Here is a 15,547-nt window from a genome sequence, read left to right as displayed (position 1 = left end):
GTCATTGCACTATGTCATTCGTAATGAATTCTAACACCCTGATATCAATCACTCTTTAGTGTACTAATGTCTACTGTGATCTTTTATTAAAGCAACGACACTCTGAACCTACTATAAAGTGGAACAGTAATAAATTATCTCTTTTTGTTGAAAAGAAAAAAAAAAGAATTAAATAATAATTATTCATCATTGTAAACGATCACTTTATAGTATGATTATTTTCGAATCAGAAGAAGATCAACCGTAGCGAAGTATAAAGGCGACACGTCTACATTATTACTATTTATTTGCTGTTCTTATTTTCAGTTTGTGCGTTTTTTAACTTTTTTAACAATTTTATTTGATGCATGTTTCCAGGTTTTTATATGCTACTTCCTATATTTTTTTCTCTCTATCTATCTATCTTAACATTAATATTTATCCACGAAGAAACGTTTTATTGTACATCGACATTGAAATTGTCAGATTTATTTGTCATTACTCGTTTCTTTTTATTTATAGCGTAACATAGACGTCATATGTTGTTATTTGTTATACGATATATATATATATTATATCTTTGGTATATATATCGGTGATACGTATATAAATATGAATCATTAAATTAACAGGAAACCACAACTAGCGAAGCATGAACCGAGGTATGCCATGCAGGGATACATCATTCATCTAATCTTTGTCAGATCATTGCTTTCAATGTTAATCGTGTCGTTTCCGTTTCCTTTAATAGATGTGTTCAAATACTTTTTCAGATGTCACTGAAGAGGCCGCAAGACGAGCACAGACTTTAGCCGATCAAGCGTATTCGATGTCGAAATCAGGTAACGTATGGTCAAGAAGAGCATAAAATCTCACGAAAAAAAAAAAAAAGAAAAAACACAAAATCACAGGCCGAAGATCAATATGTTAGCAGATTCTATTTTGGTGCCCTCATTTATATTTAGCTTTATCTTCCATAGTTAGCACCTGCCGACGCTTTCACACTAATATTGTGCGCACGTTTCTTACTAAATAGTTACCTGTTCTTCATAAACGTTTGAGTATGAAAATACACAGGAAAGCTTTATATTTTCAATTAAAAATTAAGTAGCCTGATTAAATTTTAATCACTTTCACAGATTCTCTTCACTGCCAATGAACAATTCATTGCTTTCAATAAATTCACAAAATTCACGCTTTAAAAATTTCTATAGGGAAGAAACAAAAATGAGATTTTTCTAAAATTCTGTTTGAATCGAACGGGATTAATTAATATCTTAATGGTACATTTTAGTAAGATTCAGGCGCCACGACTAGACACCATTTAATTGAGTGTTTCTTTTTGATAAACATACTAATCCTGTTGCAGTATTGATACTAACTAAAATACTGAATGTAGAGGTGTGCTGCACATACACACACACGTAAACACACACAGGCATAATATCATGCGATATAATATGCATGCGTGTGTGAGCCAGCCGCGAGTTAACGTGTGTGTATGCGCGTAAACGCAAGCGCGCATACACACAGACACGCAAATACGAAACGCGTGTACGAGGTCGAAAAGAGAACAGGCTGAATAATTCAGTCCAACTGTCGTCGCAGCTGGGCTAGAGTTGAACAAATTCTTAGTGTGTATCAATGTGCTTTATGTCCTTGTTCCTGTTCTTGTCCATGTCCTTTTGGATGGGTCAGGGCATGATTCGGCTGAGATTGATGGGACTGTAGAGAGGCATGCTACTTCTGCTCCAACAAAGCAATCTGTTCCCGCCCCGCGACACTCCACCAGGTCGTCCATCAAAACAGACTTTCATCTAGACCTCGGCGACACCTCGTGCACGCCGTACAGTCCGAAGCATAAGAAGGAGGAACAATCACCGGAAAAGAGCAGTCCTAAAAGTAAGATACCGGTGAAAATAAAGAAATCCATGGATAACGAAAAGACGGCTAGTAAAACGATCACCGGAACCGATGTACATAAGACGACAAAGTTAGACAACGAGGATGATGAAAGGAATGATGTTATAAAACAGCCTTCGCCAGAGAAACAGGTTCAGAAACCGGAAGATTCTGTAAAGACTGAGCTGTCCAGCGAAACGTTCACCACAATGACGACTAAGACAACCGCGTCTGCTCTAGATTCCGAAACCCTTCAGAAAATAGCTGGAACCATAGAAAAGATTGAAACCGTGACCGTAACTTCAAATGAAGATCCACCAATGGATTTAACGAGACCCGATGAATTGATGACGAGAGAAAGTAAGATATTAATGAAAACTTTAGCGGATAATGTCGTGTCGACGGAAACCATAGTGAAAACGGTCACGACTACTTTGTGCACCACCATGGAGACTGGCGGTACCGATCAGATGGAACGGATCGTGCGGACTGTGACTACCAGCGGTGACTTCGGGGATATTCCTATACCTACTCTGAAGCAACTGCACGAACGCGACATGTTGCCTCTGGGCATCGAACATATGTCGACAAAGATAACGAAAAGTATCAGTAGCGAGGCGTCCGAGCCATGGGCGCACTCGTATCTGAACGATGAGAAGGTGGAGCAATGGGAGAGCCAGCTCTCCCAAGACACGTCCCCCGGTTCCGGTAACGGTGACATTTACGCAAAGAACGGTAGCTCACGGAACGATTTAAACAGCGACACTGACAGTGACGGTTCGCCACGACCGAGAAGAAGATCTCCGAGCAAGAGGCGTACGTTGGGCAGTTCCAGCGGGTCTGATGTAGCGCTGCACGAAGGTGCGGAGCTGTCCCCGTTGGAGGACGACCAAGGTACCGCACTCACAGCTAACCTTCTAAGTAAGCAATGTAAATACTCCCGCTAAAACCAAGTTATCCGAGAGACATGAGCTCACATCCGAGAACGTGATTTCTTTATATCCGTTTATTTTAGAACGCTTTTATCATGGTACGCTTATTTTTATGTGCATGCTATATCCTGCGCACCATTTTCTTTCATTTCTTTTACGTATTTTGCTGTTGCTTGGGATTTCGTTGGCTACAATTAACCCTTATTCGGATAGACGCTTTCCTGGGGCCATTTTTTTAACACTTTACCGGCTGTGGCCAAGTCAGCTGCGTATTCCCTATCAGCTTAAACGAAAACACATCGTTAATAATGACACTGTTGATTTGTCGTGCAAGAATGTATACGATAAGCACTAGTTTCATAAAATTCGAATACTCTGATTCCGGTAAACGTTGGCCTTGAAAATCCGATTTGTTCGGATCCCGGTCGGTAAAGTGTTAAGTACCATTTTGGTAAGTGCAAACGAATTTATATTGTGAACTTTCGAATGATTAGTTTGGAGATTCAAGGGGGATCGCTATGGACCCCGTGATCTGAAGAAGGGTTAATCATATTCAGAGACGTGGAAGTAAACGCTGTCAGGACGAAACTAAGTTTTTCGAATAATTCAACAAAGAATAAATTCAAAATTTATGTAAATGTATGATATTATAGACAGGTTCTTGAAACATGAAAGAGATACAACTCGAACAGAATAATTTGATTCTCTTGGTAATAAGCGGAAACTGTACGTATATATCGCACAAAATGTTGCATGATATTCAGCTTGTATAACCACTATAACTTTGATGTGTATCGCACAAGGTGGGAGGACATAAAATGATGAATAACTCGCAAAGAAAAACAAAGCTTGTAAGAGGCAGTCGTTAATCTGCCTAACATGTGTGGTTTGATGATTCCTCGTGGACATATCGGGGCCGAGTGTTATTTCATAAGGTTGGTGGTGATCGATTCAATGTGCTTCGTTCAAAGGAAAGAAGTATCCCACTTTTTATCCCCTTATCGTTGGTCTTGGTTCAGTGGATATAGTTATGTACGATTAAGTGCTTCTGGGACTAGCATACTTTTCATTGATTTTTCGCTCACGGTCAGACATTTTCACGGTGAAACTATGCATACAGAGATATCTCATCTAATCCAAAAAATTTTCAACCCTTTCGAAAATTATATACAATAAATTTCAATCATACGTGGATCAAATTTGCAAAATCTTATTTGAAAAACACCGAAGCTACATAATTTGGCTATGTTCTTTCATACGCATCAGATATCAGTAAAAAATTGTGACTTCACCTCCGTAAAAATATATGTATTATTCTTTTCAAGCTAAGCTTTATTACTGGGCTGAATTTAACACAGAATCTAAGATTAATCCCAAGGAGAGATACAATCTCGTGAATAACAACAGGTGTAACGCTGTTGTCAGCTTTCTTAAAAAAAAAAAAAACGCGAACGTCATTTGTGGTCATTAGATAATTAAAAAAGAAAAAGGTCAGGCGCATTGGTGCAAATCAAATCTCTCGAATTCTTCATTATACTTCGGCCGCTGTTCCTTCATACTAATCACGGCGTGGGATCGCAGTATTTAATCGAGTCAATGAATTCATGAAAATAAATGAAACGAGTATGTCGGATAGAAAATTCATAGGAGACATAAATGTTTAAGTGACAGAAACAGACAGTTCGGTACAGTCAGTTTGCTCGAGCACGCGGCGAAGTACGGTAGAGGGAACACCTAGGACGACGACTTCCGGTAGAAAAGGCTGCGCATGTTGGATGAGCGTAGCTGCCGCTATGCTGGTGGTCCTACTAGCAATATTTCTTACCTTGGAGCCACGAACGTTCCAACGTGCCATCTACACCCTCTCTAACAATGTCCCGAGGCAAACTGGGTACGATTTACCCTTCATTTTATTTATTTCTTTTTACAAGAAATTTTTTTTATTTTTTATTCACCATGTACCGCGTTTAAGATACCCCATGCCCAAAAATTGGAGAGTTATACATAAATAGTCAGTATTTCTTTTTTCAGAGTGAATATTTTTTTATTATTAACGTAGGCTACACCGTGATTTATGTTATGGTTCTTTTTTTATTAATAATCATAAAGTGGACCTTATTCTATTAAAAGGGAAAGAGTTTTCCTAAACGGATATCTTTTAATTTTTAAGGAACAATTTAATTTCAAGTTCAGGATAGCTAAGTAAGTATTACACTTTAGGGAACATTTCAATTCTTTAGATATAATATTTCCAATAATTAATAAAATTTTAAAGTATGCACAGTCCCAAAGAAGCTGTGTACACTCGCGATCAAATCAGACTTACCTAGGGAAAATGGTGATACAAGGGAAGTATGAATTTTTTAAATAAAATAAAATTAATATTAATAGCAGCTTGGAAATAAAAATAATATATATTTTAATTTTTACATGGTACAAAATTTAGTATATAACTGACAAGTGCGAGTAATAGAGTAAATGTTAATTCATATGCAAGTGGTGGGGGAACCGTAGATCTATATACATATATAATGAGGACTCTACCTCTACACCGTCATTCTCCTCGGGAACGCCGAAGTGGAAAGGTGGGTGTCGGGTGACGGAGGGCTTATAGTAAAGGCCAAAAACTTCAAAACCCGGTAATCTGGGAGGCCAAAATGGGGAGTGTAGTCGCCATTTTCCTTGGAGAAGGCTGCTTTGATCGGGAGTGTACAGTATAACAAAATACAGTCCCAGGGGAGTTCTGTATGACATAAAACAATATTATTTTAATACATTGTTAAAAATATCATTTACAGGAATACAGATGGACAATGAAAAATTAAAATTTATTAGAAAGATACTAGGTACAAATAAGTGACTATCCACGATACACTGGTTTAATTTTGAACGCAAAGCATTAAGTAAATATTAAAAATAACAATTTTATTTATCACACGTAGGGATGGTATTCGAGCAGTTAAACACGATTTGCGCGACAGGTAAAGGAGAATAAATTAATAAAACTTTGAAGAGATACGTATGCAAGCTTTTTTTTTCTGACACGTTTGATTGATCTTACCAAGAGTACCGAATGTGCTGCATGATTTGAGCACAATTTACACCTCGCATGATTTTTAATCGCATTCTTCTATCAGTCTTTAGTTTGTCTCCTGCAGCGTTTTACACGCCGAATAATTATTTTTCTGTTCGGTAGCGTTCTTATTTTTTTTTTTACGCCTGATTGCACGTACCTCCTCTAAAAAAAAAAGAAATGAACAAACAACCGAATAATAGAGCTCGAATTTCACTTTAATTTCATGCGTCCTATATAGATCACTTATTTACCCTTTCTAGCTCTTCTCTGACAATAAGCAACTCAAGATAAAGCTAAAGTGTAGAGGGACCAACAAATCGTGTTTTTTTAGTCATGTTAGGATTGTTAGGCGAATCGTCATGTAAGTAGCCTTTATCTATGTACACGTGCGTGTGAACACGAATTCATCCATACACAATAATTATTTGAAATCGCTCGACAGATTGAGCTTCCATGAACGTCCTAACGCTTCGAGAGCTACTTTGAATGCGTTTAGAATTAGAATACTTACCATTTGTTTTTAGATACTTTGTCCGTCTTCTCTTTGTTTAGAACCGCTAAAATACAATGGCCAAACGATCGAACCTGATCGTGTTCGTTCGCCAAACGTATTTAAGAGTGTAATTCTTTAAACAACAAATTTACACAGCACTTGAAGTAATCCTGAGCTTTTCTTCCGACCGATCTCTTTCATGATTTACTGTTCATTCTTTCAAGGTTTATTATATGTCGTAGTTTCGTAGATATATCTCTATCCTTCTGTGTTTTATTTCATTTTCATTTGCATGAAAATTCTATACATTAACATTGGAACTGTATCCGATTAAATGATGGATCTCAAATTTTTTATTTTAAATTATAAAAATTAATAATGTATGTTGATTTTTGTCGAGATAAAGAACGATTATGTATCCTAAAGTAGCTGACAACCAGTGTTATTCTAGTGGTAAGCAAATGAAATTTTATAAAAATTCTATAAATTATTATAAATTTGTAAGTTATTGTAACTCTAATTACAATTTACCTAATCAAATCGATCGAAACGATCATAAATCAAGAGTTTAAGAATATAAAAATACCTTGAGAGAAGAATTTGTATTCCAAAAAATTGCAATAAACATTCGGAAGAAAAGTATCGGAGAAACGCAAGCCTGTAACGCAGCGAAAAGTTGCCTGTCTATCCCCAGACAATACTAAAATAACTATAAAAAATCGCGTTAATAATTTTCAATTAATAATTGACCGTTCGTCTAACAACACTAACTGATGTAGTTAGTACGCGCCCCTTTAAACTTGTTGCCACTATATATACAGGGTGTTTCAAAGAGCTACGGTCAAAACCAGAGAGCGTTTTCCTCGGTCGAAAATTGTAAGTATGAAACTGCTCTTCTAAAATGATAAAGCTCGAACTGTCGAGAAAGTATGTAATTCTTTGGTACATATTTCATTTCATTCTTCTAGTCGTTGAAGTTACGATTTCTTCTTTAATTCGTATTTATTATCATTGATTCGATGCATAAGTTTATGATAAAGAGTATTATATCATTTTGTCGAGATCTGTTCAACGTATAGCGTGTATTAGGAGTGTGCGGGTACCCGAAAATTTTTAGTCGGGTCGGGCGGGACTCCGAAAATTAATTTAGCACATAAATTTAGTTAGGTACCCGTAATTTTGGGACCCGGATTCGACTCGTGACCCAAGATCCGAGTTGGTATTCGGGTACCCGAAATTACGGATACCCGAATAAATTAATGCTTTGAATAAATTTTTGGGTATCCACACACCCCTAACGTGTATTAAAGGTAGAATTATCTTTTTTTTAGTATCTTGTTTCGTGACGATTCAGCAATAGTTCCTTTATGTAGGTAGATTGAACATTAGCAGTTTCTTATTGATTAGAATCAATTTCGTTACGAACGTTTCCTACTTATTTTCCACCGAAGAAACCCCCCTCCCTTTCAGTTTTTACCGTAGTTGAAGTACTCTTCTGTTGTATCGGACAGTTTCAGTACCTTATATACAGTATCTTATGACTAACTGCTAAAACGCTTTATTATTATTATTATTCAGTAGCTTTTATCAGCGCTTCACACGAGCTCGCTGCGTGCAGCACAGTCCTGCTTGCAAGGCAGGTTTCTTTTGACTTTGATTTATTAATAGAATTTTTGCACAATTATGAAATAATTGAATCGAAGAAACGTCTCATTTTGCAAAAATATCATATTTAAAAAATTTTCAACCTTTGATCATTTGTGACCCCGATCTACAAGATGGTGATTCATTAAAATTAACCACCTAAATTTAATTAAAAAACAGTATAAAATTGAAAAGAATTTTAATCTAACAATTTAAAATTAAATTCTTCAAGAGTTAATTAAAGTTTTACAAAACTTTTTAGTTTCCAATACGAAATAAAAAGAACACGTTATTCTTCTTTTCAATTATTTTCTAAGCAAAGATTTGTATTAATATCAGAGATCAAAGTATCGAAATCTCTCTTGTAAGAAGTGTCTTAAACGTGCCTAAGTAATTATAATTATTCTCGGGTACAATATGACCAATGCGGACTTAAGCGCTGCTATTAGTGCATAGTTATTTCACTTACATGTGACGAAACGGAAAATCGAATTGAACTTCGATGAAGTTATGATTTAACTTCCTGTGACGGACGTTCTGAAATTCTATTATCAAACGATAACTACGATGAAGATGAACGTGTGAAGTATTATAAAGAATCATCGTGAAAAATATATATTTGAGAAGTAAGGAAAAGCGGTTGCATAGTTGGCTGATTAAGTAAAAATGCGTATTATTATTATTATATATATTATGTATCGTCAAATGTATAGCGTTGTTGTTACTTTTTTTATATGTGTCTAGTATTACCCCTTGTTTTGGGCATGATGTAACCATTTGAGAGGTATATACGATTGGTACTTGTATCTATGTGAACCGCTATAATAGTAAGAACACGCATTCACCCTAAGCAAGAGCATGTCTTTTGATAAGTTCTCCTTTGTTACACAGAATCTGACTTTTTGCAACATAGCGAGCCATCCTACATGGAAACGACAACGACGGAAATGGACCCTGAAACTCAGGAAAGGTATCTATTGATTCAAAGAGATTAAATCTCTTCAGCGTTGCTTGGACATCTCAGATCTAGAGTTCATCCGAACCCTTGGACGGCGGACCATGGAGAGAGCCCTGATTTTAAATTTTGCACTGTACCTTTAGAAATTATTATTCCTCTTTCGTTTAAAAATTATACATTTAACACCCGTTTTGTAAATTTGGGTCACCGTTGACCCCAGCTCCGCTGTTCAAGGGTGAATACCTGATGATGGCAAAATTAAAAATGTGATTTATGCAAAATTATTATGAAATATCAAGAAAATAAGACGCTGGATAATCATAGTTTAATTTTTAGAAAATATACATTAAAAAGTTACATTTTTACAGAATAACAAGAACCGTACATGTAATTACAACGACCACTGGTACCGGCAGCGGTGCAGACGAATTGCGAGATTCCATGCAGGAGATCGTCGATCGATTCATGATGGAGGAAAGGCAAGATCAGTGAAGCATCCTAGGTCACATCGGGCGATTATAACATCAGAAAACAGGATCCTTTTGTCAGCCAATGATCGTGCATCGATACGAAAACGAAAAAGCGTTCAAAGAAATCCTCTATTTCGCTGTCTGTCTAGTTTGACGCATCCTCGAGCGCCAAACGAGACAATTTCCAAAAAAGACGCAAGCTCGAAGAAAAGATATCTCTATGTCTCTACCTTAAACAGTAATCTTTTTTTTCTTCGATGCTTAAGAAAAAGTATGCACGACGATTAAAAAAAAAAAAAAACTTGTCACACTCATGGCCTACGCTTCGAATTTGCTTGCCTTTCGGTTGCATTAAGTTGCCTTACAAATATTTACGTTTAATCTTGCGATTAAATGAACGTATGTCGTCGCTAGTCCGGCTAGCTGATCCGCTAGTCCTCACTACGCCAACCCGTCCATGTGCAACGCCTTTCTCGTGTTGTTCAAAGCGAAAATGAGAAGAAATAAAAAAGAAACAAAAAATGAAATCGAGAAGAGAAGAAAGTAAACGAAGCAGCAAGCGCTTTTACATGAACAATGGTGGACGAAGAAGAATAAAGAATAACGAGTATTCGTCTCGGATCCAGTTTCGACCAACACTATGGCGATATATACATACATATATATATATATATATTATAATATATTTGTAAAACGCGAGACACGATCGAAATGAAAGCAAATTTTAACGATGACTTCGCGAAACTCGCCGCTCGTCAAGTTCGTTTCTTAGCTTTAGGGGATGATTGTAATATCTATCCTGCGCAATGCATCGCTTGATAATGGGTCAGCTACACTTCAATCACCTTTTCGACGATGAACTGCACACGTACACGCATACACAGATTCTAAAATGAAAGAAAGAACAAAAAAAGAAAACGGAAAATAGAATTCTCGTTGCTGTACGAAGAAATTTAAGGAGATACCGAGAGGCGCGCTCTTGATTCGCATAGCAACGAGGAATCGATGTTTTTATGAATCGCAATACAATGTAAATTTAACTTATTTAAAAAAGAATATTTCCTAACAATTTTTAATTGTATATATGATAATTTCTTAGCGTAACTTATATAAATGTACTATTATACGATTGTAATAATTGCAAGATTATAACCGTGAATATTTTATTTATATAGCGAGAATCATTGGAAAAAATGTTACACGCATAAATCTTATGATCAGTGGGAGGTGAAATGTTAAAAGAGCAAAATTATTATAGTTATTCTAAAGAGGGAGAGAAAGAAAAAAAGAAAAGGCATAATCGCTATAGAAAAAATGTGTTGTTTAAACTTCTACGACTCCGAAACACGTATCGATAATTTAAAACAACTTTAGCTTTCAATGTATAACACAGTTTTCAAAGGCACAGAAAGGAATCGTATAGTATGTATTTAAAAAAAAAATGAACAAAAATATATATATATACATATATAAATATACATACTTTAAATAAGGTACTCTATTAATGTATAATAATATTGAAAAAGATATAATTATGCATCTGAAGTTTATAAATTATTATCTATAATGACTGTTATTCTATGTTTAATAGACTTGCCTAGAGCCTATCTGACCTAAGGACCAAAGGCACAATCACACACGCATCAAAAATAAACTATTATGCTCCCATGTACTGTCGTATACATTTATTATAAACTCATTAACGGACGTTGCGATACTGGCGTTTAAATATTTTCAATTGTTATAATACATTATGTATTATGAAACAAGAGAAACCGTTCTACGTTTTAAGCAGTACGCAAAAAAAAGATGCTAATGTAACGTGACTCGAATTATTGTTACAATCCATTTTACGATAGAATTTTTTTATTCACCGTCATTTCTCTCCAGTGTATTAGTACATTTTTTACTAACAACTACGATCTATACTCTATTGAGTACGTTTAATAATAAAAAAGAAATTACTATATGCAGACCACGTAACTTCACTGGCTAATTTTCAGTCAATAATTGTTTAAACTCAAACATTAGATTTAAAATTGAATTTTTCTTTGTTTATAAGGATAATTTTAAATTTATATAAAAATATTAAAATTATTTATTATTATGAACTGTATGAAAATTTTATTTGAATATTTTAGTCATAAATTTATTTATTTAAGAGAGGAAAATGAAGTAATTTATATATTGTGTACAATTCTACTAATATTTATTTTAAAAAGTGTGTTCATAAGGCAGTGATAAAATGTATAACTGCTAAAGTTTCTCTATTTATTTATTTATTTTATAGTAATTGAAGTTTTGTTCGCAAATATGTTCTCTAAGCCAGTAATGTTACGCCATAAGAACCTCTGTATACATTTTGTAATTGCCTAAACTCGTCACCAATCATATTTTTAGTTTAATAATAATGATAGGATAAACCTGTTCGATCCTACGCCACGAAAACCTTAATGCGAGCAAATTAAACGTCTACTCGTTTGTTTTATTCTAACGTTTACTAATATAACATTTCACCGAAAACTTTGTAATTAACTTTCTTAACAAAATGCGTGAAAGCTACAGTGTAACTCGGTATAAACAGGTCTTTTTGCGTTAGATAAACACCAATATTGTTACAACAATATCTAATGAACTGAACATTCGCTTTAGTATTTTATAACTACACTTTAACTCTAACAATCTACTTCTTACGACATAAAAATAAGATATGTAAAGATCGATTCACCGGAGACGTGCGTCTGAACCAAAAGTGTATTTAACATTCAGTATCGCATCAGTGCGCTTTTAGCTCTGAAACGTAATTTTCTACCCTTCGTGGTTCTGTTTTTTTCTGAATAACGCGTTATTACACGACATGCGTCCACTCTAATTTTCCTCTAATGCTTAGCCCTCCGTAAATATTAACGATGTTACATTAAAAATTATAATGCCATCGTATGGCGTACGATATCAAAAGTAACAGAGAAAAAAATGAAGATATGATTTTATCATGTACTATTGTGTGATAGGGTTATTAACAACGATGTAATAAATAAACTGTTGCATCACAATCCTCGATGTACAATACCGAGCATGGTAGTCTTCCTCAAGGAAAATTGCAATCCCTCTACCCCGTGGATTTCCATGAGTTCCCGGGTATCTGGCCATCCTTAGGTTCTAGGGTGCTGGGGTTTCTGGCCCTTACAATAGGCTTCCTCTTCCGTGGACTCTGGAAGTGCAGCGAAACGTCACGGCTGATGGGACAAAGCTATCAACCATTCAACCTAGAGCGAAGTGACACTTCCTCAGTTCTACAGCGACCGCCGACGGGAGCGGATGTACCAGTTAAACGTATATATACCCTTATTTTATTTTTTGTGTTTATTTAATTTGCTGTATTTATCTTCTTAGCTTATTGAATAAACTCAGTAGGAGAATGAACATGTTGTTTTATATCTCTGCATCCCTTATATTCTTACATCCCTTTATTCCTTACATTTCTGCATCCTCTACATTTTTTTTTCTTATTTTTTACGTGGTGGAAATTTTCAGAAAGACACCTCCAGCCTCCCTGGGGAGGGGCTGGAGGTAGTGTGGAATTTTTACCCACTAAAACCACCACGGTAGACTGCACTGAGGCTATAGGGAGGGTCCTTGGACCTCTTACGAACACGCCTGGACCCCCTATCTCGAGGGTGAGTATGACCTTTGACCCACCCCCATGTGCCAAGCTCCGCCGACATCGGGAGCCATACCCGATGCCGGCACTTCTCGGGCCGCGTATAGTGGAAGCTAGGGCCCTTCGACCCAGCTTCATGCACTATATCCCTGCATCCGTTGCATCTCTGTATTCCTTACACCCCTGCATCCCTTACATCCCTACATCTCTTACATCTCTGTCCCTTATATCCCTGAATTATTTCTATCCCAGCATCCCTCACATCCCTGCATTGAGCCCTCTAGTGATCAAAATCGGAACTAAATTGGCACATAATCGATAGCCCTCTAGCGGCAAAAATGCGAACTAAATCTTTGACGTCGAACTAATAATTTTTCGTTCTTGTGCAAACCTAATCTCAGTTTGGGGTGTCTGGGATCCCGCAAAGTGCTCACTGCATGCAGATCTAATATCAGCCGGGGTGTCTGGGACCCCGTAAGAGGATGATCCCTCGAAAACAAAGGCAGGTCCAGTCTTTTGTATCTATAGTCACTTGTATGTCCAGTTTTGTTAGATCTGTAGTCATTGCTATTACCGACTGATGGTAGTTGAACTGGAAGGGTTGCAAACAGTTTCTGTTAGTCTCTGATAGATGGCGCGGTCATACAATTTAGAGTCGATTTGAAAAATAATTTTTTTAAATAAACTACAATTAATAAATTCTCAATATTACAGCCACTAACAATTGTAAATTAATGAAAATAAGTTTTTTCTATTTATATATGGTTATCCGTGCAAATATAACTGTACTTTTTGTTTAAGTTTAATATATTTCTTCAATTTTTTAATTCAATAGTTTAATTTCCTACTATTGCGAATTGTAGGTAGAGTTTATTACTAGTATCTTTCTTTATTTATTATGTTTTCATTAATCAATTATCTATGACTTTATTAAATTATTTATTGAGGAAGATTTCATTATAATAAAAACGAAATAATATAAGTTAATTTTTATCAAGTATGCAAATGATTATGGACGGTAGTGTATTTCATTGAAACGTTACCGGCCTCTTTTAGACTCTGAAGAAGAACTTTCGCTTTTTCTTCGTTACCAATACGTTCAAGGAAGATAGAGAGAAAGAGCGGGACTTGGTAAGAATTTACGTAGCACTTAATCCCACCGCTTAGAGACCCCAACGGAATCACCCTACTTCGCATTCTTGCTTACCTATTATTCTCCGTTTACTCCTGCACCACTCATCATCGCGAGCCTCTTCTTACATTCAAACATTTTCACCTGAACTCTTATTTTTTAACAAGGGAAGTCCTTAAACTGGATATGATAATTTAGGGAAGCAACACTTGCTTGTGAATTTATTACATGACTGCGTGGAAACATTTTAACTTGTCCTTAGGGATGGTGCTTTTCGTTAGGGATGTCTTATTCAAACAGAAAGATGTTTTGAATTTTGTAATACTTCTTAAACGGCCGAAGTATTATTTAGTCAAACTCTATTGTGATTATTTATTTATGTGGAGCACATTACTTGCACATTATTAACAAAATTAATAAACAAAGTTCCAATAGATATATAAAGTGATGTGAAGACCGCAACCAATTTCCAATTCTATTTTGCACCTTGCTGTCACTTACAGGAAACAACAGTTCCTGGAGGCAGGGTGACTCGACATAGAGATGACACTTCCTTGCTATCAGAAATGAATGAATCCCGGTGGAAAAGGTCCTGATCAAGCTCCAGCAGAAAAAATAGGATTGAATGGACGTCGTGGAGATGGGAAAGATAAGGCAGGCAGACGAACATGACAGAAGAAGAGGCTGAGAATAAGAAGAAGCAGCGGAGATATGGAGTCGTAAGAACGAATGAAGAGACGGAAACGTTATAAGAAGAAGTGTAGAGAGGAGGAAAGAAATGAAAGAGGAAAATTGAGAGGAAAAAATCAGAAAGAGATGGTTCTCGGTACACGGGCGATGAGACGAGACCAGATGAGATGAGATGATAGTGTTGCATGTAGCGCGTGCGCGAACCGACTCAATAAACATCCGGAGAAGCCTCGGTAAGACCCTGGCCTGCGCTCTGGATTACCGTCGCTACTTTCCTTTATTTTCCGGATGCAATGCCTCCCACTTTCGACCCATCTTTACCCGTGACTCTCTCACCATGTCGAGAAAGAGACGGGACTTGTCATTCTTTACGTACTTCTTCCGGTGCCCTCCTCTTCCTGGCGTGACTGGATCAAACGTGAGGGTTGGATTTCAGGAATTGCTGTCTGATTACTGCTGAATGAATGATTCATTTTTTTCGTCTATTTGATATTGTATTTATGGTTTGATTTTAGAAATAATATTTTTTGCAAAGTATACAGGGTGAAGAATTATTTATTTATGATTGTATTATATTATTTCAGAGGGTAAAATTATTTTTGTCGAGGTC

General features: G+C 36.1%; 2 protein-coding genes across 19 annotated transcripts in view; both read left to right on the top strand.

Annotated features, from left to right (window-relative positions):
• The window catches only part of LOC114871038 (ankyrin-3-like), an 86,617-nt gene extending 75,493 nt beyond the window's left edge, over positions 1-11,124 (top strand). For 10 of the 18 annotated variants that reach the window (XM_046284952.1, XM_046284945.1, XM_046284944.1 and 7 more), the window contains 4 exons: positions 753-821; positions 1,678-2,802; positions 4,479-4,704; positions 8,918-8,996. In XM_046284952.1, coding sequence (XP_046140908.1) covers positions 753-821; positions 1,678-2,802; positions 4,479-4,704; positions 8,918-8,924 — 1,427 coding nt within the window. In that variant the 3' untranslated portion in view covers positions 8,925-8,996. Of the gene's footprint in view, positions 1-752; positions 822-1,677; positions 2,803-4,478; positions 4,705-6,149; positions 8,997-9,352 lie in introns of those variants that run through there. The other 8 variants (XM_029176510.2, XM_029176475.2, XM_046284953.1 and 5 more) reach the window with 6 other exon arrangements.
• Positions 11,125-11,540: 416 nt separating this feature from the next.
• On the top strand, positions 11,541-13,437 carry LOC114872337. The gene is made up of 2 exons (XM_029179430.2): positions 11,541-12,787; positions 12,989-13,437. Exons 1-2 carry the CDS (start codon positions 12,514-12,516, stop codon positions 13,435-13,437), a joined length of 723 nt encoding a protein of 240 aa, XP_029035263.2. The 5' UTR covers positions 11,541-12,513.
• Positions 13,438-15,547: the final 2,110 nt, after the last annotated feature.

Source organism: Osmia bicornis, chromosome 3, assembly GCF_907164935.1.
Source record: "Osmia bicornis bicornis chromosome 3, iOsmBic2.1, whole genome shotgun sequence".
NCBI classification, from domain to species: Eukaryota; Metazoa; Arthropoda; class Insecta; order Hymenoptera; family Megachilidae; genus Osmia; species Osmia bicornis.
The sequence above is the reverse complement of the archived record's forward strand: the minus strand, read 5'-3'. Positions and strand labels throughout refer to the sequence as shown.